Consider the following 25,003-nt stretch of genomic DNA (forward strand, 5'->3'; position numbering starts at 1 on the left):
ATGAGTTTTAAATTTTTCTAACCCTTTACTGCCTCTTACCATGAAGAATATGAATATTTAAATCAATGAAGAATTATCAGTATTGTTTTTAAGGATCTTCAGGAATTAGATGTTCTACAGTTTACCTTGATGGTTATTCCAGTATTTAATCAGTCAAAAGGATGCCTACCAAATAGTAATGAAGCAACTGTGCCTCCTGGAGAAAGAGAATATTACTCTCCCCAAAATAATTCTAAATTTTATTCATATATTTAAAAAAAAATCTGGTGATATCTTTTGTGCTCAAAGAGGACCAAAATGACATTAGTATGTTGGGAGTATCAAGTTACAAGTATCCAATTGTGACTGATGAGACCAATACAAACATGGAAGGCTCTCACACAGGTTGGGCACTATAGTTCATGTGGAGTGATCTCCAAATTTGCTCTTGTGTTTCTTTTGAGCTACTACAATTCTTCTTTGCTCAGAGAGCACAGAGCCTTCTTTGTTCTGGACAGTCCTGTGCTAGTGTCTCCCATACCTCACAGTCAATACCAAAATTCTTCAGAAAGACCTTGAGTCTCTTTATGTCAATTCTTTTGACCTCCATGAGAAGAGTTTGCCTTGTGTGAGCTCTGAGTAAACTAGTCTTTTAGGCAAATATGTGTTCAGCATTCAGACATGATCAGTTCACTGGAGCTGTGCTCTCTTCAGTAGAGTTTAAAAGCCAGGCAGTTTAGTTCAAGAAAGGACCTTATTTTTGTCAGGTGATCTTCAGAATCTTCCTAAGACAATTCAAATGGAAACAATTCAGTTTCCTGGCTTGGCACTAGTAGACTGTCCAGGTTTCACAAACATACAACAATGAGGTCAGCACAACAGCTCTGTAGACCTTGTTTGGCAATCTAGTAATCTACTTCATTCTCACATATTACTTTGGAGTTTCATAAATACTGAGCTATCTGGCAATATGTGCAAAAACCTCATGATGTATGTGGAAAGTACACTACAAAAATAAGTGAACTTAACATTCAAAATGTCTCTATTTGCTATAACTGATAGTTCTATATGTGGATGGTGTGGGGCTGGCTGGTAGAGAATCTCTATTTTCTTGGTCATGTTAGACCAAAGGCTTCACTGAATGCAAACTAAAAGTCTTGCACCAAATTTCCCCATACTTTAGTTTTGATATGTAGCCTTTTCAAGTTAATTTATTGTCAGTGCAATAACTGGTGTGCATTTCTTTTCTACAGCTCATTTTATGGATAAGGAAATTGAGGCAGAGTAAAATGACCAGTCTAAGGTCACATAGCTAGTAAGCCTTTAAGACTGGATTTGAACTCAGGTCTTAACTACAGATTCAAGATTTCATCCACTATGCCACCAGAAGATAGATAAAGGTATAATGAGGAATTCTCTCTGGATCAAATTCTCCCCAGTAGTCAGCAATTGGTTGTAAAGGTAGTGTGTGGGATAAAAATCCACTTAAAAATATAGAGACTGCTCTGAGCAGGAAAAAAAAAAGTTTATTTTGGCTTTTCTGGAGAAAAGGGCACACTCTAAGTCTCACAAAAGGTAGTGAAGATCAAGGAGCTGCCCCGAATTGACAGTCAAGCAAGATTATCAAGATCCCCCTCTTCCTCCCTATCATCCCTCTCTGTCGACTCATTGGTTAGCCTTCAGAGTTACAGTCTACTTGTGAAAATCTACCCCAGCAACAAAGAAAAGAATGAAAGGATTTCATAAAATATTATCTCACCATCCAGATGGTGAAAATAACCTTCAGGATTATAACTATCTTATTGAAGTAATGTAACTTGTCTTGGAATGAAAGGTCTAGGAACAGTCTACTTAACATCAAACAAGGGGAGTTTTATGAGCTTCTTTGGAATGCAAGCTTTGTCTCATGGGGAAAAAAGTCTACTATCCTTCTAGTAGTCAGTAAAAGTAGTCTTACCAAAAGTTAGGAGAGTCAGTCACCTGTTTGGAATACAATGGGCTTTCTTCTAGGAAAATGTTTAAGAATAATAGTTTGCTCTTTCTTTAATATTTCTTAACCCTGAGAGGACTTCACTAGGAATATTAAATGTGAAATGGTTTTATTGGAAATATTCCACTCGGTGGAAATAAAGGAAAAAGTGAAGTGACCAAGAAAAGTGGAAAATAAACTCACAAGCTTAATAGATTTGGGGAAAGCAGATTACAGAGGGTTTAGAAGAAAGACAAGTCTTAATGCCAGGAGCCTGGTTAGGAAGCCTTCAAGACTCCCAAGACAAACCCAGAAAATGTATAAATACAATTGCAAAGCATTTTTCCTACAAATGAAGTCAGATCTAAACAACTGGAAAAACGTCAATTGCTCGTGGTTAGGTAAAGCTAATATAATAAAAATGACAATTCTACCCAAATTAAATTACTTATTCAGTGCCATACCAAGCAAACTACCAAGCCCCAAAAAACAGTAACAAAATTGGAGCAACAAAAGATCAAAAATATTATGGAAACTGATAAAACAAATGCAAAGGAAGGCAGCCTTGCTCTCCTAGATCTAAAACTATAATATAAAGCAGCAGTCATCAAAACTGCCCTGGTATTGGTTAAGAAATGAGTAATGGATCAAGGGATTAAGATAGGTTCAAAAGAAACAATAGTAAATGACTAGTAATCTACTGTTTAATAAACCAAAGACATTTAGTTTCTGGGATAAGAACTCTCTATTTGACAAAAATTGCAAGAAAACCTGGAAAATAGCATGGCAAAAACTAGGCATAGACCCACATCTCTCACCCCATATGAAATAAGATCAAAACAGGTACAGGATTTAGACATAAAGGGTGATACTACAGATCAATCATCAAATCAGGAAATACTCTGTTGCTCCATTTATTACCCAATAAAAAATAGAGTACATTATAAATTGCAAAATGGATGATTTTGACTATATTAAATTAAAATAATAAAAAAATGCTGCCAAGATTAGAAGGAAAACAGAAAGCTGGAAAACAATTTTCACAATTAGAGGTTCTGATAAAGGTCTCATTTGTAAAATATAAAGAGAACTGAATCAAATCTGTCAGGTTACAAATCATTCCCAACTGATGTTATCAAAGAAATTAAAGCTATATATAAAATCACATGATAAAATGCTCCAAATCATTACTGATTAGAGAAATACAAATTAAAACAACTGAGGTACCACTCCACACCTATTAGATTGGCTAAGATGACAAAAAGGGCAAAGATCAATGTTGGAGAGGTTGTGGGAGGATTGGGATATTAATGCACTGTTGGTGGAGTTGTAAACTAATCCAACCACTGGAGAGCAATATGGAACTATGCCCAAAGAGCAATAAAACTGTTCATACATTTTGGCCTAGCAATATCAATACTAGGCCTTTATCCAGAAGAAATCATAAGAAGTGGGAAAAGTCCTACATATTCCAAAATATTCATGGCAGCCTTTTTTTGCAGTGGTAAAAAATTGTTAATTGAGGGGATGCCTACCAATTGAGGAATGGCTCAACAAATTATGGAATATGAATGCTATAGAGTACTATTATTCTATAAGAAACCATGAACAGCTGTACTCTAGAGAATCGTGGAACAAATTACAGGAACTGATGCTGAGTGAATGGAGCAGAACCAAGAGAACACTGGACACATTAACAATAGCATTGTGAATTGATAAATCTTGATGGATGCAGCTCCTCTCAGCAGTTCAGAGAGCTAGAACAACCCTGGGAGACTTGTTATGGACAATGCTATACACGTCCAGAGGAAGAAAAACCAAACCAAGGCAAAAAAAAAGCCTAGAGTCTGAATGGACACTATTGTAGCTGCTGATTTATCTCTTGGGTCCAGTTCTGCCCTGCAAAGAATCACTACTCAGATTCGGGAATGCAGGTTTTGGAAAGAAAATAGAGATTTACTAAAGGAAGTTACAGCATATTTAGAAAGGCATAGAAAAGTTAAAAAGAGTTTTAAGAGAAGATCACATGGATTGCTGATTGAATTTGGCCAGACCAGCTGACCAGGGTTGAGCAGGAAGACTGGAAGGTCGAAGAGGGTGGTGTCCCTCTCTCCTCCTTAAGTTCTCTCCCTGGGAGTGACCCAAGTCCCTCACTGGAGATTTTACCTTTTGGGGAGGGGGGTCTCTTTTGGGTGGTCTTCCAGGGCCTGTGCTCCCTGGCTGCCTCAGAAAAACAATGCAATCCAAGTTGAAGGTCAGGCCCTCAGGTGTGGCCTAAATTAGGTGATAAAGGAAGATTCTCTTTACAATGTGAACAAAAGATTTACAAAATTTGTCTCCAACTGATCTCATCACTCCCATGCCCAGTTTTCTCTGCATCACTATGATCACTTTTTTAAAATTTCTCTTATGTTTTTCCTTCTTATCTCATAGTTCTTTTCCCTTAGTCCTAATTCCTATATAGAAAATGCCTAATCTGAAAATGTTAGATATAAATGCATATGTACAATATTCATCTGATAGTTCACTGCTGAGGGGAGAAGGGTGGGAAGGGAAGGTGGAAGGAAATTATGTAATTTATAAATATGTATACACATGAGGATGAATGCTGAAAAACTTTCATAATGTAATGAGAAAAAGTAAAATAAAATATTAATTGGGAAAAAATGGAAGTCTGCCAAGAAAAAATTCTAAAGACATAGAGGCTAACAATTTCACCAAGAAGGAAAAAGTTACCTTAAGAGTTCAATATAGAGTACTCACTTGGGTTAGATTTTGAAATGATATGAGGCACACATTTTTCTTATATGGCATGTCTTACTCAACTATGCTTATTTGTTGCAAGGGAGTTTTGATTTTTTTTTTTAATTTGGGAAATGATATTTTAGGATGAATGATGGGGAACAGTAATGGATGTCCCAAAAAGAAGAAAAAAGTGGTCAGGAATTTTTCTGATGCATAGAAGAGAACAGAAAGAGGTTCAGAAAAAGACACTGGCAAGGAGGACTTTGAAATTAACTTTGAATGAGTCATTCTTTACAATGAAAGCTATATACAAAAGTCTATATTTCCTATACAATATTATTCTCTTTTCTGTAGATATGGAACTTATCATGTTTGATGATATTTTTCCAGTCCTGAACAATAAAAATTAAAATAAAAAAAAAGATGTGCGGAAGAGAGAAGAACGGGCATTATTTGGAGTGCTGATGCTCAGAATAATTTGATGCTACTGAGAGAAGCTAAAGTCAACAAAAGTGGGTAGTTTTATTTGTTTTTAGATATGTTGGAAAAAGGAGGATGATTAAGAAGATGCTCAGATGGATGAGATGATGATATCGAGAGGTGGTACAGTTCCTCAATATTTATTTTGCTTCTGTTTTCTTTGCCAAAGACAAAACTCTGGAACTATAAAAAACAAAATAATAATGATAAAAATGATAGTGATGATGATAATGATAATAATAATAATAATACCAAGGGAGAGGCAAGGAAAAAAGCAACAAAGACAAAAGAAAAATTTTAAATATATAATACCAAAAACAAACTGACCTGGAAAATTGGTCAAGGAGAATAATTAATTACTGGACTCTCTGAAAACCATGATTTTTAAAAAAAGAAAAAGTCTTTATACTTTATGCACTAGATTTCAAGAAATCATACATTTAAATTATCCATAAGTAACTAGAGGGCAAAGTAAAAAGAGAAAAAAATCCACTGATCACCTCCTGGATGAATCTACAAAAGAAAGACTGTCCCCAACAAAGCCAAGGCTAGCAAATAGCAAAGGTGAACAACTCAGTGGGCAGCCTAGCATGCATAAATGGATTTGAAACACATACAGACTGCAGGGTCCTGAGTCTGAAGCAACAAAAACTAGCCCTTCTAGAAAAGTTAGTCAGAAAGTTCCAGGGTATGGCTTGGAAGCCATAGGGATCTGTAGTCACTAAAGTGGTGGGAAGCACTTAGGAAAATCCCTGATCTATAGGTTCCAAGACCCCATCATTCTGTTAGGAGATGCTATAGAGACCCCTCAAGATTCAGAGGTTTGAACCTTAAAGACCCTGAAGCTTAATCCTGGGTGAACATTAGTGCAGGAAGCTCAAGGAGCTAGGTCAACTCCTAGTGAAGTTCAATATCAATATTTGTGTAATCCCTGTGAAGGGGTCCTTGACACCTTTCTGGGCCCTGAGAAACTCCTCAGAAATACAACTTTGGATAGGCGCCTTTGGGTCTGAAAATAATCTGACAGGATCCAAATGCTTGATTCTGGGGGTCACAGATATACCACAAATTTGTCTAAGATTCACAACGCACCTTTGTTAGCCTAATTATCTTGCTATATCTGTAAAATTCCTGCTTCCTCCCAGGACTGCCTCTCCTTCCCCAGATGCAACTGGAACCATAAGAAAGTAAATTTGACTCAAACCTGTGGGAAACTCATGAATACATGACTCCCTCCATCTCAGGAAACATGTTCAGACATAACACAAAGACCCTGACCCTTTCCCACTCTGTCTAGCCCCCTATCTACACTGAACCATATGTTTACATATGTTTGTAGTATAAGAAAATATATCTAACTGCTGTCTTTGCTTCTATATCCTGCTTGCTCTCAGTACCCCCTCCCCACTCAAAATACTGTAAAAACCTTATCCCCTGAACACTCAGGGACTATCTGATTTGGGTACTCTTCATCCTAGGCAGTCCCCGAGAAATTAAAGATCTCCAAACTTATCAAATTTTGGTCTCTGTCTCGCTCTTTGGGTTCAGCACTAGCAAAGTTGACCCTTTCATTATATCCTGGGGCTCATAAAAACCCTCAATTCTAAAACTCAATCTGGAAATGTGAATAAATCACTATCAAGCAGAACCAGAAGAACATCGGACACCCTAACAGCAACATGGGGGTGATGATCAGTCTTAATGGACTTGATCATTCCATCAGTGCAATAATCAGGGACAATTTTAGAGTATCTGCAATGGAGAATACTATCTGTATCCAGAGAAAGGACTCGAGTTTAAACAAAGGCCAAAGTCTATTACCTTCAATTTTTAAAAAAAAAGTGTCTTATGTACTACATAATTTTGCTATCTCTAATATTATATTTTCTCCTCAAGGATTATGATTTCTTTCTCAACACATTCAATTTTGATCAATGTATAGCATGGAAACAATGTAAAGATTATCAGACTGACTTCTATGGGGGGGTGGGGGGGGGGAATTGTAAAATTCAAAACCTTTACAAAAAATGTTGGTAGAAACTATTATTGTATATAATTGGAAAACAAATAAAATATTATCAATCTATTAATAAATATTATTAATATAATTCATATCATAGATCTAGAGATAACTGCCTAAAAGGACTGACTCCCCTAATAATGACTACAGAGATTCAAAGAAAAAAAATGGATTTTCCACAAGGAAAATAAATGCCAAGAAAAATGAAAAAAGATAGAAAATCCCTATAGGAAAAAAGTAAGAATTCAGGTCTTCTTGACTCCAGGTCCAGCACTCTATTCCCTGAACTACACACACACACACACACACACACACACGAGATTGTGTGAAAATACATCAAACTCAATAGGTAAACATAGGGAAAGAAGGGAGCTATAGTTTAAGACGGAGGATGATACTGAGGACAGAATACATTCAGATAAAACAAATTTCCTGATTCTTAAAGAGAAGGGGTGTAGGAGAGAAAAAAGGAAATAATTAGGAACAGAAGGGATGCCTTAGATTGCTTGTAGACAATTGGGAAATAACAAAACAAATTCTGATGTAATAATATAATGGAATTCTATTGCCCCATAAAAATTATCAAAAGAAATCTCAGAGAATTCCAGGTAGTATGAATTGCCATTGAGAAAAATAAGAACAAGGAAGGCATTTTATACAAGGACAACAACACTGTAAGGAAAAACAACTTATAAAGTTCTAAGAACTTTAATCAAAGCACTAAGAATTCTGATCAAAGCAATGACCACCAATTTCTCCAGAGGACCTATGTGAAATCTCTTACTCAATCTCTTAACAGAGAAATATTGGACACAAGATATCAAAATACACATTTTTAGTCAAGGTCCTTATGTGCATTCATTTTGTTTGATTTGATTAAGGATTATTTTGCTTTTTTAATGTTTTTTTAATTGGGATAAGGAAGTTTAGCAATAGTGATATTAAAAAAGAAGAGGCCATTGAAATTTTTTAAATGAACAGAAGGAAACTCAAGAGAAAGCACAGATAAGCAAGGGCAGTTTTAAAAGAAACATGTAGAATTACATTTTCTTAAAAAGCAACTAATATGGAAGAGGTTCATGGTGACACAATCTTCTTTGTGTGTTCTGATGTATGAATGGGAATTTTTATTTAGTGTTTTAAGTTCAGAAGTCTTAAAATCTTCACTTGCCTCAGCCCCCTCAAACTATCTCCCTATATCTTCTTCCCTTCCATGGATTCCTACAAATGTCGTCTTCCTCTTTCACTTCTCGATCCCTTATGCTATATATTGGTTTCCAAACCTACTAGAAGACATATTCCTCTCCTCAATGACTTGAATTCAAACTTCTACACTTCTCTGCATAATTTGACACTGCTGATCAGTCTCTGGTTTCATGACACTGCTGTTTCCTGGTACCCCTTCCCACCTGTCTGACTACTTCTCAGTCTCCTTTGCTGGATGATCATTATCTAGGTCTCACCCTTTAATTATGGTTAATTCCCAGGTTCTATCCTGATCTTTTTTCCTGACTATACAAACTTTCTTATGACAATCTCATCACTCTGCATGGATTCAATTATCTTTGTGCAGAGGATTCTCGGACCCATATATCTAGCCCTAGTCTATCTCTAGAACTTCATTCTGATTTGATTAGCTTGACTGGCTGTTCCAAAGTTATCTTAAATTCAGAATATTCCAAATGAAACTGATAATCTGTTACCTTTTCCCAATCTCTCAACTAACCAACCCCTTCTTCACATTTATTTCTGTCAGTTCCAGTGTCAGTTTTATAATTTATCCTCAGCTCTTCACTTTCATCCTTCTCCATATTCAATTAGTTGCCAGATCTTATCAATTTACCCACATCTCCACAGCATCTCTCCTGAACAAATCCAGTTCTCATCAATTCTCTTCTGAACTATTAATATATGTTAGACTTCTACTTGTCCAGTTTTCAATCTCTCCTCTCTTCAATCTACCACTCATTTAGCTAGCATATCACTTCCCTACTCAGGAGTCTGTGACTCCATATTGTCTTTTTTTAGATTTTATTTAAGGCAATGGGGTTAAGTGACTTGTCCAAGGTCACACAGATTTTGAATTCAGGTCCTCCTGACTCCAGGGCCAGTGCTCTATCCACTGTACCACCTAGCTTCCCACCCCCACCCCCACCATTTTCTGTCTTAAGATAAAGAGATCATAGATCCATTTCTGTATTTGTTTGAAAAAAAAATGATAAAGCTAGTTGAAGAAGACAAGTCAAGAGCAACAAGCTACATGGTGACAACTGTTGTTAAAATATTTTTAAATCTATAAATCATTAAAAACATGAGATTGGGAACAAACTTGTCATTTCATTAGTCTAGAGAACTTCCAATAGAAGAAATTCATTCTACTACAAGTTGGCACCTTTCCTGCATTTCTTAAGCTTGATATTGAAAGTCTAACATGCCTTTCTAGGATTACTCCTGATTCTACCTCTTAACCCAATTAGCCCAATTAACCTGTGTCTTTGCATAAGCTACCCCACACACATGAAATATACTCCCTCTTCAACTCTGACTACTAAAATTCTTACATTTTTCTAAGGTTCACTTTACATCCCATTTCCTACAGTAAGCTTTTCCTGATTCCTATTACTAGCATACACTCTACAAATTGTCTGTATGATCTTATCTGTGTAAATGTTATGTTTCCTCAGTAGAAAGCAAACTTCGAGATAGCTGGAGTCATTTTTTGTTTTGGCTTTGTAATGGCTTTCATAAAGATAGTATCCTAAATCCATGAGTGAATGAATTGTACAAGTCACTCAACTAGACTTCTACTGCCTAAGTTACCCCAGATAATATGAACATTCTTAATTGACACCAGCTGCCAGAATGACTAAAACAGGGACAGTCTAACAGAGAAAAGATTGGAATACAACTTAAAAAAAATTTTTAATGGATCCATTAACAACCTTTAGTAAGTTAAAGCTGAATTTAAACTATAGTCTGTATCCAAAACAGACTAATATGGAAATGTTTTACATAAACTGATAAACTATATCAAATTGTCAACCATTTTCAGAGGAGGGCAATGGAAGAAGAAAAATTTGTAATTCAAAATCCTGTAAAAATGAATTCTAAAGTTTTCACAATATATAATTCTGAAAAAAAACATTAAAAAGCAAAATATAGTCTGTACTTGACCTCTGCCTTCGAGGTATTTTTATATGGAGTAGGTATTAAAGATAGAATAGTTATGAACCTATGATAAATCTAACATGACATTTTAAAAGGCAACTATATATAACTTGGTTATTTTATTCTGTACAAAAACAAAATAAAATGAGGGCCACAGATTATTCCACAGTTTCATATGAAAGGGATTAATTTTTTAATTTATATCATTCTATTGGTTAACTTCAACCTTGTTTTACTTTTTCCTTTTAACTGACATTCAAGGCAGTTATTTTCTGATGTAATAAGATAGAAAGAACAGCAGGTAGGTACCACTAGCTGCTGACTAAACAGATGTTGGAACAGCAGTTATTGCTATAATTAGCACAATAACAGACCAAAATATAGCAACTTTCTTGGTTTTACTGCACTAAGAAGAAAACAGACCACAGCAAAGGAAGAAGGATGCTAGGTTTTTTCCAAGGTTCTTCAACAGATACAGGCTATATCAAATTGAGTGACTATATCAAACTGAGTAACACATTTTATATTCTGTCTTTAATATTTTTCTTTTTCTAACTATATATGTATTTTAAAAACTATTCTTGGGGCAGCTAGGTGGCGCAGTGGATAGAGCACCAGCCCTGGAGTCAGGAGTACCTAAGTTCAAATGTGGCCTCAAACACTTAATAATTACCTAGCTGTGTGGCCTTGGGCAAGCCATTTAACCCCATTGCCTTGCAAAAATCTAAAAAAAACCCAAAAAACTATTTTGAATAAGATAATGGTAATGAAGTCCCATCACTGCAGCTTTCCTATTTTGCTATTGTAGAAGGAAGTGGTGATCAAATAGTCATAATAAAGTCAAATTCCTCAATTTCTACTGTTTCCAGAAAGAACAGACTAATAATACTTGTGAGATCCAGATATAATTCTCCTATCTTACAAAAAAAAATCAGCAAACCTTCACCTAAGTGGTAGCTAAAACCATATTTAGTCTAGAATGTTATCAAACCAACATAATAATTTACACATGTATACAAGATTAATTTGATTAGACACTGCATTACAAAAGAATTCTCCATTTGTAAAAGAATTTGATATAGAACAATAGAGCACTTCCAGAGGACAATATCAATCCACTTACAAAGTTTAATTTATATAAGCTTCCTTATAAAGCAAGTTATACTGTATCATTCAAACAAGTATTTATTAAGAACTTATGTATCAGGCTCTGTGATATAGTAGATACAATGACAAAAATTAAATCATTCCTATATACAGAGAGCTTCCATTCTGTTGAGACATCACATTGTTAAATAATATACTAGTAGAGGATAATTTGGGGAAGGAATGGATCCTGTAGCAATTGAGGAAGATTAGAAGAGGTTTCATATAGGAAACAATCTCAATTTTGAAAAAGAGTAGGGATTCTAAGAAGCAGAGATAAGGGGTGTATTCCAGGACTAGGCTGTAGGGAGCATGTACATAGCCTTTATGTATAAAAGCACAGAAATAGGAACTACAGTTTTGTGTCTGAAAAAGTGAGATCAATTGAATTTGAGTAATGCAACAAAATATTTCTATCATTTGGGGAATTTCTAATTTTGGGGGGACTCAATCTATCACGTAACAAGAATTCACTCCTGGGCCCAAGGGACTAGGACATTGTACATGCTCTCTTATCCCTAAAGAACCCCTCTGCTCTAGGCACAATCTGCTTTGATAACTCTAATGCAAGTAATTAAGCTTCTTTAATCTACATTTTTCAGTCCTCATCCATTATTGCTTCAAGGATAAATCATTTATAGTTTAGGTTTTTTGCTCATATCTAGGGTCTTTCCAAAATATGGTATTCAATTTACAATATGAATTGGCTCATTTTTTCTAACAAGCAGGGTTTGGACTCTTTCTCTTGAAGATGCTATCTACCATCAGAGAAGCAGATGACAGATGAAAATTAGCATAGTATGGTCTTATAAAAGACCATATATGTATGTCTGTATGTGTATATGTGTATATCTATAGCTAACTATGTATAGGTGGATATATATACACACACATATTATTTATCCAGGCTTAATTGTAGCCTTCTTTGGGTAGAAGAGAAAAAAGTGCACAGTGGAAACAAAAATAAACCAACAAGGAAACTGGGCAGTTTGAAAACAATATCTAGTATTTATCATATAGGTTTTCTTGAAATGGAAATTGTTTTATATTGAATCCACTACTCTTGAGGTCTGTTAGGTAAACGGAAGTGTTTTTATTTTTCATTTCGTACTTGTTTAAAATTTACAAAAAAAATTTACTTTTTGATGAGGAAGTTTCCTTTACCACTAGCCAACTACAGTTACAGGAACCAGGATCTCTAGAATTCACAAAATCATCTCTGAACATATTCATCCTTAGGACCTTTTCAGAAAGTGAAGTGAAGCAAAGCAAAAATGGGTAGTGAGGGGTCCAGGTGTAAGCCTACCCATTTGAAAGTGGAAAAAAATGACAGAATGAGAATGAGGATATGGGGTTCCAAGATATAGCTGACTCAATATTTTTGACTACAATTGTTGAACAAGTTTGAATCCAATCATACAATTACCAAGTCCCATACTTCATCTTGTCTACAAAGTTATGGAGAACATCAACTTCCTTGATTTAACAATTGCAAGTTGGGTATTGAGTCACTAGAAGCTTTTCTATCACCTTTGTAGGCATAAAAAGATAGCACATGGGAGAGGATCTGAGGAAAAGTCATTTTCCTGGGGGTAGGCAGTTTTTTTTTGTTTTTAACAAGGCAATTGGATTAAGTGACTTACTCAGTCACACAGCTGAGTAATTATTGTCTGAAGCTGCATTTGAACTCTGATTCTCCCTACTCCAGGGTTGGTGCTCTATCCACTGCGGCATCTAGTTGCCCTGAGGTTGGCAATTACTGTAGAAAGATATGTTTGAATTGCCTCTGTGGATAACTCAGACCTAGATGAACTTCCAGAATCAATTAAGTGTAGTTGAAATGCAAGAAATCATGAGTTTACTGAAGTAGGTGTTATTCTCTCCCTGTCCGGAACTATGTATTCTCTTCCAATCGAAGTTTAAATTCTTATTATCCAGAAATCCAATAAAAATGAACTTATGATATCTATAATTTTTCAAAATATCCTTGGAACATGATTATTCTAGATAAGAAGTTCTAAACTTCATTAAAAAAGAATAGCTAATATTCTATTACTATCAGGCCACAGTATTAAACAACTTTATAAGGGAACACATCCAATGTCCTATCTTAGAATAGATGGTCAGTTTCTCTTAGGATTCTTGTTCCTTAGATATTACTAACTAGTTCTTCAATATAGTTAAGAATTGGGGTCAAAGTAAGTATGCTTCTTCAGATCCTCTTCCATGGAGAGAGAAAAAGCATAAGCTAAGAATGAGAGGAATTTAAAATTCTTGCTTTTAGAAAAGTTTTTTAAACAATTATCATGGAAATTGAGGCTCTCCAAAAATACTTAAGATTTCATATGCCACAGTCCAAAAACCCCCAACACTTTAGATATAATTCATAAACCTCTTCTCATTTCCTCCTTGCTGTTCAAATGATCCAACTTTTGAGGATGTAATACAAATGCTACCTATGTTCCAAGTCAATTTTTTATGACCAACCCTAAGTATTTCCTTTCCAAATTTATCATCATAAATTCTGCTCAATGTAATAAAAAAAATTCCAACACTACTATAAAAACACAGAAAAAACAAAATAGACCCTGCCCTCAAGGAGTTTACATTCTCCTGAAATCCAATCATCCCAGCATAAATAATATCAAGAACAACTTTTAAGTTTTTTTAAACTTTTTTTTTTAATTTAAGGCAATGGGGTTAAGTGACTTGCCCAGTGTCTGAGGTCGGACTTGAACTCAGGTACTCCTGACTCCAGGGCCAGTGCCCTATCCACTGCACCACCTAGCCAGCCCGTAACTTTAAGTTTTAATAGGATCTCTACATCCTAAATGCATGTCCCAGTAAGGTAATACTGATTCATCAGTTTCAGGTCTATACAGAAATCAATTACAACTGTTGAACAGTTACTGCATGTATAATTCTGTAAAATGTACTTTAAAATGATTTTTAAAAAATCTTTAAGCAAACTAGGAGAAAACAACATGGCAAAAAAAGAACAAAGAAATCAGTCTAAATTAATACAGTATAAATGATGCAATGAAGTAATTTGATCTTAGAGTTTGGGAAAGAACAAATACAAAGGGACCAACAGATATGAAAAGGCAAACTGATCCAATCCATAAAACCCATGACCACATTTATCACTACCAAATAGCTCTTTTGAGGATTAGTTCCACAGTTCCCATCCTAAAAACACTTTAATGGGAGATACTGGGTCAGATCATGGAGTATCATATTGACTAATAAGCTATCCTCACATAAGAAAAGGACATCACTAAATAAATGAATCAAGAGTGGATTAATCTGAATTGCTTTTAGGTAGTGGTAGTGGTATTTTTCCTGGCTAGTCTTCCTTATGACCTACAGCATATTTATTAAATGCAGAACAATTAAGTTTTATTAAGTACAGAATAAATTAAAGAAGCTAATGAAAACATAAGTTATGAATGAGAATTACAAAACAGTCTATACAATATTGTCAGCAAAAATATCAAAACCTATCAATTTATAACATAACGAACAAGTCCTCCTCCACGGACTTCTGATAGTCGTCGGCAATGTCTTAAAATATTCAATATCACATGAAACCGCTTGTCAACTTTCAAATTTGTGAACTCTTTTATATCAGCTTCTACTACAAAGTATTGGCCTGAAAAGAGATTTATTTGTAAAAGGTTAACTTCACAGGTATCAGTTACTAATGTATAAAATTCTCAATCTATATTACATTACCATTAGAATCAGGTGTCCAACTAGAACTCTTACAATGTAAAAAAAAAGTTTTTTAATCTACCAAATTTGCAATAATATTTAATGTGGCAATTTAATAATTATGCATTAACATTTAACTAATTCTAAGAACAAAATACTTAGTACTGGTCCTTAAGAAGCAATAAATTTAGGAAGGGTCCTTAACATCTTGCTGTAGTACTTTGGAATTCTCCACTATACCATTAAGGAAGCTCATTATCATTTCACAAAATTCCAGTTCCTCTAACTGAAAAATGGGCCCTGAAATCCAAAAACCTCCATTTAAGTAGTTCAGCTTAGAACATTTTCTTCCTTAGATGGCTGAACTACTAGACTTCTCTGATTTCCTCACCATGCTCCCGTGTCAGCAAGTACCTTCTCCAACCCTCTTCTCTTGCCCCCTCTAGCTTTTAAGCTTCCTTTGTGTTTTTATGTTGTCTTCTATTGGAATGTAAGCTTCTCCAAGGCAAGGACTAATTTTTTTTTTCTTCCATATTTTATCTTAAGAACTTAGCACAATGCCTTGGCATATGACTGGAGCTTAATAACTGTTTATGGGCTAGTAACTTCTGTGGAAGTCTTTATATTAATTCCATCCACTTAAGTCCTCTTTCAATGCTTCACTGTACTATTTAAATGACCCTAGGTTCCATACCACAGTAAGAAGATTCAAAGTATGGATGACAAATTGTTAGCCCAGACTGGGAAAGACTCATCATAATGGGTGGAATTTTTTTGTCTATAAAAATTCATGAATATAAATGATAAATATTTACAAACAAGGTACTTGTACATTAAGTACCCATACCAGTACATAGCACAAATTTCTTAAGAAGTTATACTAACTGTAGTTGAAATAGATGTTTTCTCACTTACCTTTGGTATCCTTGGTTTCATCTTCAATGAATCTATGATACAGATTTCTGATAGAAGAATTCATAGATTTTTTTGGCAAATTTATGATTTTATATTTACTAGTCACTGCCTTGTTCATTTCTTTAATAAAATCATTAATTTGACAGTATGTCAGACGAGATTTCATATACCTAAAAACAATTCCAGGAATAAAAAAGTTTACACAAAGTACTTCCTACACACAATTTTATTTTCCTTGAAAAATATTTCACATTAGATCACTGAATTTGTGTAGCAATAAGAAAGTATTTTCTCATTTCACACTATAATCTTATTTTCAAAAATTCTGTACCACTTACAAAATGAAAGTCCGATTCTCTAGCATCCTAAGATTAAAGGAAAACAATAGTCTACATGTTTCCTAATAAAAGTTTTATACATCAATAGAAATGGTTCTACTCCTTACTTATAGAACTTTAAAAATAGTACTGTTTCTGAAAGGAAGACTAATTTAAAAAAGACAGGTTATTTCTTGATAAATAGCTTTTTAAGTAGTTGCAGAGAAAGAAAATGGTTAACATATTAAGTGCTATACCACAGGCACCCAATTGTCCTCTAACAGTAATGAAAAATAAAAGAATAAGGCATGAAGGGCAAAATGTACTTATAAATTTAATGGTATCCATAAATTAAGAGTTAGAAGAGCAGAAAAGGAGCAAAAGTTAAGGTTCTTCTCTGCCCTCTAAATCTCTCACTCCTTTAATCATTCCCCTCTCTTTTTATCTTTTCTTCAACCTAGAATTATAAGCTAAATCATAACCTGACTTCTTCATGACACTTTTCCTACCCATCAAAGCTTGGTATGCTCTTTAGTTCCAAACAAGAATGTTTCATATTTTCAGTGAGCATAACAAAAATATAATTTACTAGTTTGCTCTTGATTTTCCTCTTCACAAGATATCAGCTTCATCATTCAGTAAACTGTGAAAACTAGAGTCCTTAAAACATACTTACTATTATCTCTCTGCTAAATTAGTGTAAATCTCTCTGACTGCTATGACTTAATTTTCCCAACATTCTCCAAATATCATAAATGCTACCAATACTCCTGTTGATTTCTCCCTTTTGGTTCTCCTTGCTTCATTAAAAATAAGAGAGAAAATGAGAGGAACAAGAAAAGGAACTAAAATAAATAAAAAAAAACCTGTTCCCATTGTAATCATTAAACAAGTGATAAAATTATATTTTATGTCCTAGAAAAGGTCTTGATATTAATTAACCATATGACCTTGAACAAGCCATTTGACCTTTTTAGACCTTAGATTTCCAATCTGTAAAAAACAACTGAACTAGATAGAACACTCAACATTTCTTGTATCACAGAATGCTCTGTGATAAAGCCTTTAAGCCCCCTATTCAGAATATTTTAAAATGCATAAAGTTACAAAGGAAACCAATTAATATTAAAAATACAGTGTTTTGTTTTATTTTTAAATCAAATTCATGAATCCCAGGGTTAAGAATATTGGACTAGATGACCTCCTGGAACCCATTTAGTATAAATGGTCATATGATTCAAGAGTATGGAAAAACTGAGGTCATTTCTCAAAAGAAAATGAATTAAATTTGTAGGATTAACAAAAGTATAAAATGCTAATAAAAGGAGGCTCCTATTTGGTCCATCCAAGAGAAGTATATTATAATTTCTGCATTAATTGGCTTTTTTTATTTAAATAAAAACATGGGTTTTAAAATAAAAAATTATCAAATATATTAATCATTTCAAATTTACGAAGTGAATATTTAAAAGCTTGTAATAAAAACAATAGTGGGAGGGAACTACATAAATGGAAATCTAGATTTTAAAAAAGTTATCAAAGTATTTTTTTTTTTAGGTTTTTGCAAAGCAAATGGGGTTAAGTGGCTTGGCCAAGGCCACACAGCTAGGTAATTATTCAGTGTCTGAGGCCAGATTTGAACTCAGGTACTCCTGACTCCAGGGCCAGTGCTCCATCCAATGTGGCACCTAGCTGGCCCCCAAAGTACTTTTTAACAAAACATTTTCAAATAAAGAAATGCACTGTAAATAAAATGAGTTTCCATCATTAATGACTGAACAAACTGCATATGGATGCAGTGAAATACTCTTATGCCATAAGAAATGATGAGTATGAAGTATTCAGAGAAAATTGAGAAGACCTATATGAACTGATGGAAAGTAAAAGGAGCTAAACCAGGAGAACAATTTATAGTAAGATCACAATGTTTTTCAGTTGTGTCTGACCCTTCATGATCCCATGGACCACAACGTACCAGCCCCCTTTTATTCTCCACTACACCTTATCTGTCCAAGTCTTTCCCAATGATTGCTACCTTCTATTATGTAATCAATAATCTATTATGTGGGGGGCAGCTAGGTGGCACAGTGGATAGAATGCTGGCCCTGGAGTCAGGAGGGCCTGAGTTCAAATCTGACCTCAGATACTTAATTGCCTGTGTGACCTTGGGCAAGTCACTTAACCCATTGCCTTAAATAAATAAAAATTTAAAAAAATATATTATGTGGTCATCTATTATGTGCACCTTCTTTGATGCAGGCATGTCATGCTAGAATCTCACAACTCATTCTAGAATTCTTCAGAAAGATCTTAGGAATGTCCTTGTTTTGCTTCTCTTTTCACCTCCACCTGAATGCTTGCCTTACTTGCCTTATTTTAGGCAACTATGACATTTCAACATGCCCAGTCCATTGGAGTTGTCCTTTCTGCAGTACAGTTTCAATGCTTGTTAGTTCAGTTCAGGGAAAAAAGACTTCAGAGTCCAGTACCTTATCTTGCCAGGTGATCTTCAGAAGCTTAAGACATTTCAAATGGAAGTAGTTCAATTTTCTGGCATGGTGTTGGTAAACTGTACAGATTTCACAGGCATAAAACAATGAAACCTGCACAAGGATTCTGATTTGTCCTTCCAAGGAGCAAATGTCTTAATTTCATGGCTACAGTCATCACCTGAATGATTTTTTTTGCCCAATATAAAATCTGATATTATTTCCATTTCTTCTCCCTATATTTGCCAGGAAATGATGGAACCCATTGCCAAGATCCTAGTTTTTCAGATATTAAGTTTTTATACTCATCTCTATTACTCTCATCAAGTGGCTTCTTTACTTTCTGTCATTAGATTTGGCATCATTTACATATCTGAGATAGTTGATATTTCTCCCTGCAACTTTAATTCCAACTTTTGATTTGTCCTGCCTGGTATTTTGCATGATGTACTTTGCATCCAAGTTAGATAAACAGGACACAGTCTTATTGCACTCCTCTTCCAATCTTAAACTTATCAGTTGTTTCTTGTTCAATTCTAACTGCTGCTTTATGGTTCCAATACAGGTTCTTCAGATGATAAGTAGGATCTAGTATTCCCATCTCTTTGAGAACTTGCTACATTTTATTGTGATCCATATAGGCAAAAACTTTAGTATGATCACTGAAGCAGAAGTAGATGTTTTTCCTGGAACTCCCCTGGTTTCTCACAATCCAGCTAATGTTAGCAATTTGGTCTCTAGTTCCTCTGCCTGTTTGAAAACCAGTCTTTCCCCCTGGCCCTCACCTCAAAGAGGAAGGGCAGAGGAGGGCAACAAGGAGGCCAAATGGTCAGTTAGAGCACTGGCATCATATACTCACTATATGTGTGACCCTACACAAGTCACTTAAATAAGCCTGAATGCTTCTGGGGGAAAAAACAAAGTCATCCTGCTCTTTAGTACACACATTATTGAAAGCAGAATCTTAGCATATAGGTATTGATCTTTAGGGTTAAGATATAAACTGATTTTTTTTCAATCCTGAAATCACTGCTAAGATTTTACTTTAACAGCATCATCTTTTAGAATTTTAAATAGCCCAGATGGAATTCCATTACCTCCACTAGCCTTACAAGTTAAAAATGCTTCCTAAGATCCACTTGACTTCATTCTCCAGGATGTCTGTCTCCAGATTAGTAACCACATCATGGTTATTAGCAATGTTAAAGATCTTTCTAGTGTAAATCTGTTCTAACATCACTTCTTTGTTTTATATATATATATATATATATGTCTATATATATATACATATATATATATATATATGTATATATATATATATATTACCAACTTCATGCAAGGATAATTTTCAACAATCATTTTTTGCAAGGTTTTGAAATTCACAAATCAAGGTAATATAGGTTTTCATATCTAACTTTGTTAGATTAATCATAGTGTAAAAGAAGAATCAAGTTGAAATGGGGAAAAAAATTAGAGAAAAAAGTTAACACATAAGACAACTTTTAAAAATTAAAGATAGCATGATTTCATTTGTATTTAAACTCCATAGTTGCTTCTTTGGCTACTGATAACATTTTCCATCACAAGTCTTTTAGAATTGTCTTTGATTATAGTACTACTGGAAACAAACATGTCCATCATAGTTGATCATCACCCAATGTTGTTGTTAAGTGTGGACAATGTTCTGGTTCTGCTCACTTCACTCAGCATCAATTCATCTTGCCACCTCTTCTTAACCTCTTTACTTCTTTTAAGTTTCTATTATTTTTGTTTTTTATCATGCCCATTTTCACTGGACACATTCCCTTGATATCTCCAATTCCATTCTATTTCTTTGCATTGCTTGCTCATTTAAGAAAATCTTATCTCTTCTATCATCTGGAATTCTGCACTTATTTGAGTACATCTTTTCCCTTTTCTATCTTTCCTCAATTCAATCAGTCTCATTAGTCATTTTACTTCCTGCTTTTCTTTTTCTTTGGAATGTCTTTTGTTGTTACCTCCTTTAAAACGTTATGATCCTTGGCCCATAATTTTTCAGGCACCCCAACTACCAGATCTAATTCTTTAATTAAATCTACTCTATCATTTCTACTTCATATTCAAAGGGGATGTCATATAGGTCATAACGAAGCAGCAGTCCGATGATTTTCCCTATTTTCTTCAACTTGTCTGAATCTTGCAATAAGGAGTTCATGATCTGAGCCATAGTCAGCTCCAGGTCTTGTTTTAACTGATTGTATAGTTTCTTGACCTTTGGCTACAAAGTATATAATCAATCTGATTTCGATTATTGACTGTCTGGTGATAGCTATGTGAAGAGTCAACATCTGGTCTATCGAAAAAGTATTTGCTATGCCAAGTTAGTTATCCTGACAAAACTCTGTTAGTCTCTGCTTCATTTCTTACTCTGAGGGCAAAATATCCCTTTTAATAGCTCTAATCCCCTATAAGGAACATCTCTTTTTTTGGGTGTTACATGTAGATGTTGAGATCTTCATAGAAATGATCAGCGTTAGCCTCTTCAGTATCAGTCATTAGTGCAGAAATTTGTATTACTATGGTGCTGAACAATTTGTGCCTTGGATGTGAAAATATATTCTTCCTTTTTTACAATTATACCCCAGTACTGCTTTTCTCACATTTTTACTGAATATGAGGGCTATTCCATACTATAAAAGAAAACAACTTTGAAAGACTACAAAATGTTAAAGATAAACCATGTTTCTCACTCCTTGAAAGAGAGGCAATATAGTCTAGAACTAGGTTCTGAACATTTTTTATCATGGACTCTTTTGATGTTCTGGTGAAGACTATGATATCAGTACAAGCACAAAACAAAACAGAAAACTACAAAAAAACAATTATATAACAAAAGTTACCAAAATATTTGTTTGAAAAGAAGCCCTGAATTTAAAGGCATACTCTCAGACATGGGCATGTTGATATGTTTCATGACTAAACATATTTGTAAAAAGGAAGTTTTTCTATAGGAGAGATGGTTGTTAGTGGGTTATCAGAGAAGCAAAAAATAAGCAAAATAATGTACAGACAAATTAAAAAGCTTATGACACAAAAAATTAATATGCATTTAAAAACCTCTAGGTTCACATTTTCATATAGAATTCTTTTTTGTTCTTTTCAGATCTGCTTGTTAATCAAGTCCATAAAAGGAAAAATTAAAGATTCAAGCAACCTGACTCCAGTAGACATTACTTTCAATATAATTAAATTTGTAGCTAAGTCAACTATACATAAATCCTTTATTAAAGAAAACATTAAATAAAAAAGTTTGCATACTTACGCAGGCACATTATCAAATTCATCAGAAGTTATTAGCAAAATTTCTTTAATTGTCTTTTGCTTTTTTGGGGTTTTCTTTGAATGTTCAGATGATGTAATTTTAAGTTGCTCTTCAGGATTATTATTTGGTTCCACCCCACTATAGAATAAGGGCAGAAAGAACATGCATGAATCATGAGAAGTCAGAAGAATACTAAAAAAGTTTACAAAGAGATACTCACAGGAAAATATAATAAATAGGAATAAATTCTTTCTCATAATAAATCCAGAGAAAATTTTTTTATTTCCATGGCTTTCCTGAAATCAGAAAAGGAATCACACAGGAGATGGCAATTCAGGTGAGATTTATTGCAATTAAGAGATTCCAGAAAGTAGAAGTAAGCAGTAAGTGTGTTTCAGTCATGGAAAGCAGTTTGTAAAAAGGCAAGGAGGCAGAAAGTGGAATATTAGGTATGAATAGTAAGTATCTGCAGTAAGCAGATGAGTTTGACTGGAACATAGTATATGTGAAGAAGAATAAAGTAGAATAACTCTGGAAAGATAGGATAGACCCCCAAAGCATGAAAGGTTTAAAACACCAAAGAGAGTTGGTTTTATTTCTTTCTCTGAGGCAAGAAGATCCCCAAGCAAAGGCATGATTTGGTCAGACAAATATTTTAGGAATATCAAGTTACCAGCTATCTAGAAAATGAATTAGAAAGAGAGGGGTTAGAGGCAAGAAATCAAATAAATGGTTCAAAATGGTCTAAGATTGTGAGAGTTTAATGGAGGGTTAAAGTTGAATGGAGAGACAGGGAATGGATGTAAGAGACTGTAAAAGTGGTAGTTTCAAGATTTTAAAATTGATTAGACATAGGGAGTAAGAGAGAAACAAGCTGAGAATATTCAAGTTACAAAGCTGAATTAATGGAAAGACATTGGTACCTTCAATACAGATAGAAAGTTAGGAAGAGAGATTATTAGTTTTGAAAGAGGTTAACATTCTCCTTTGGACAGGCTATATTTGAGATGATAATAAGACACCAAATAGAAATTTTCAGTTGGTAATATGGAACTGGAATACAGAAGAGAGATGAAAAATAGATATTTCCATGAAGAGAGATTGTTTAACAGTATCAAACACTGCAAAAATTAAAAAAATGAAGGATTTAGAAAATAATCAATTGCTTTTGCCATCAAACAATCCTTAGAACATTGGCAAAAGCAATTTCATTTGATGATTGGGTAAAAAAAAATTATATTGAAAGTGAAGTGAGGAAATTCACACAAAGGTTAAGCTCTTAAACCTTAGATATTTTTTTAAAATACCAAATAATAAGAATTTTTCAATAAGCAGAAATATACTTACCAGCTCTGAATTACTTTAGGCAAATGGGGAGGAATATTTTTCTTAAGATTTTGTATTTCTCTGTAATTTCCATTAAGAGATTCTTGTAATTCCTGAAGAAAAACAAATACTATATTTTTGTATTTGAAAAGTTACTTTAAATAGCATTAAAGTTACATTTAAATAACATGACACAAATAAAAATACATAAACTAGCTAGGTAATATTAAAGTATGACCCTCAACCTAAATTTTCAGGAAGCTGAATCATGAATAAGTTATTGGATGAATTAATTGGGGTGAATTCTGAAACTGCTCTTGGATTACATTTTGTCTTTCTCTATTGGATTTTTCATAGAATACTTCCTATCATTTCATGATAATACATCATTTTAAAAACTGAGCATTTTCAAAACTAAAACTATTCTAAAATTTACTAACAGAGAAAAATGCACCTGGTCATGTAAAATGTTCCCCAATGCTAGTCATATTTGTCAAGATCATAGCTCTAATGCATCAGTATCTTAAGAGTTTAAAAAAAAAAATAGGGTTAGTTAGGTGGTTCAGTGGATAAAGTACCAGCCCTGGAGTCAGAAGGACCTGAGTCCAAATTTGGCCCCAGTCACTTAATTACCTAGCTGTGTGACTCTTGGCAAGTCATTTAACCCTACTACCTTGCAAAAAGCAAGAAAATAAAAAATAAAATATAATAATTCTTATATACTCACATTTAGTATTTAAGGTTTACAAACTGCTTTCCTAAAAATATTGCTGAGATAAGCCGCATATATATTCCCATATTTTACAGATGAGAAAACTGAGGCTAAATAACCTTGATCAAATAGATATTAAAAGGCAGAACAAGGATTCAACCCAGAAACACCTAAAACAAAGTCCAGTGTTGTTTATTCCCTTTTAAATTGTTAACCGTATAGATTCTTTTAGGCTTCTAACTTATAGCAGTGGTCTCAGGTTCATTTTTTTTTTTTAGTTTTTTTGCAAGGCAATGGGGTTAAGTGGCTTGCCCAAGGCCACACAGCTAGGTAATTATTAAGTGTCTGTGGCCGGATTTGAACTCGGGTACTCCTGACTCCAGGACCAATGCTCTATCCATTGCGCCACCTAGCTGCCCCTTCTCAGGTTCATTTGTAAAGGAATATACTACTTCTTTAGATTTATGTCATCTCTCAATAATCTGGACAAATTTTATAGATTGGTATTTAATGCTAGGTCCTATTTCCCATCCAAGATTCAGGTTTTAACCAATATATTATAGGCCTAAGGTGTCTTTAAACTAAAAAGGTTAGAATAACAGACTACTAATATAGTTATTTCTAACATAATAAATAAGTGTTTATTGATGATGATGTTTGTTCTCAAAAAAGACCATGATATCGGGGAGTTGATGCCACAACAAGCACATGAAATGGAT

The 25,003-nt window shown here is 34.2% G+C and overlaps 1 protein-coding gene across 11 annotated transcripts in view; it reads right to left on the reverse strand.

Moving 5' to 3' along the window:
- SKA1 (spindle and kinetochore associated complex subunit 1) overlaps positions 1–25,003 on the reverse strand; it is a 136,641-nt gene that overhangs the window by 108,803 nt on the left and 2,835 nt on the right. For 7 of the 11 annotated variants that reach the window (XR_012471390.1, XR_012471389.1, XM_074200368.1 and 4 more), the window contains exons 3-5: positions 23,594–23,685; positions 22,247–22,384; positions 16,137–16,306 (exon numbers count right to left, since the gene is read on the reverse strand). Coding sequence is in view for 9 of the 11 variants with exons in the window: in XM_074200368.1 (XP_074056469.1) it covers positions 16,137–16,306; positions 22,247–22,384; positions 23,594–23,685 (400 nt within the window). In the remaining 2 variants the exon portion in view is untranslated. Of the gene's footprint in view, positions 1–5,066; positions 5,357–11,471; positions 15,160–16,136; positions 16,307–22,246; positions 22,385–23,593; positions 23,686–25,003 lie in introns of those variants that run through there. The other 4 variants (XM_074200363.1, XM_074200364.1, XM_074200365.1 and 1 more) reach the window with 2 other exon arrangements.

Source organism: Macrotis lagotis, chromosome X, assembly GCF_037893015.1.
Source record: "Macrotis lagotis isolate mMagLag1 chromosome X, bilby.v1.9.chrom.fasta, whole genome shotgun sequence".
NCBI lineage: Eukaryota > Metazoa > Chordata > Mammalia > Peramelemorphia > Peramelidae > Macrotis > Macrotis lagotis.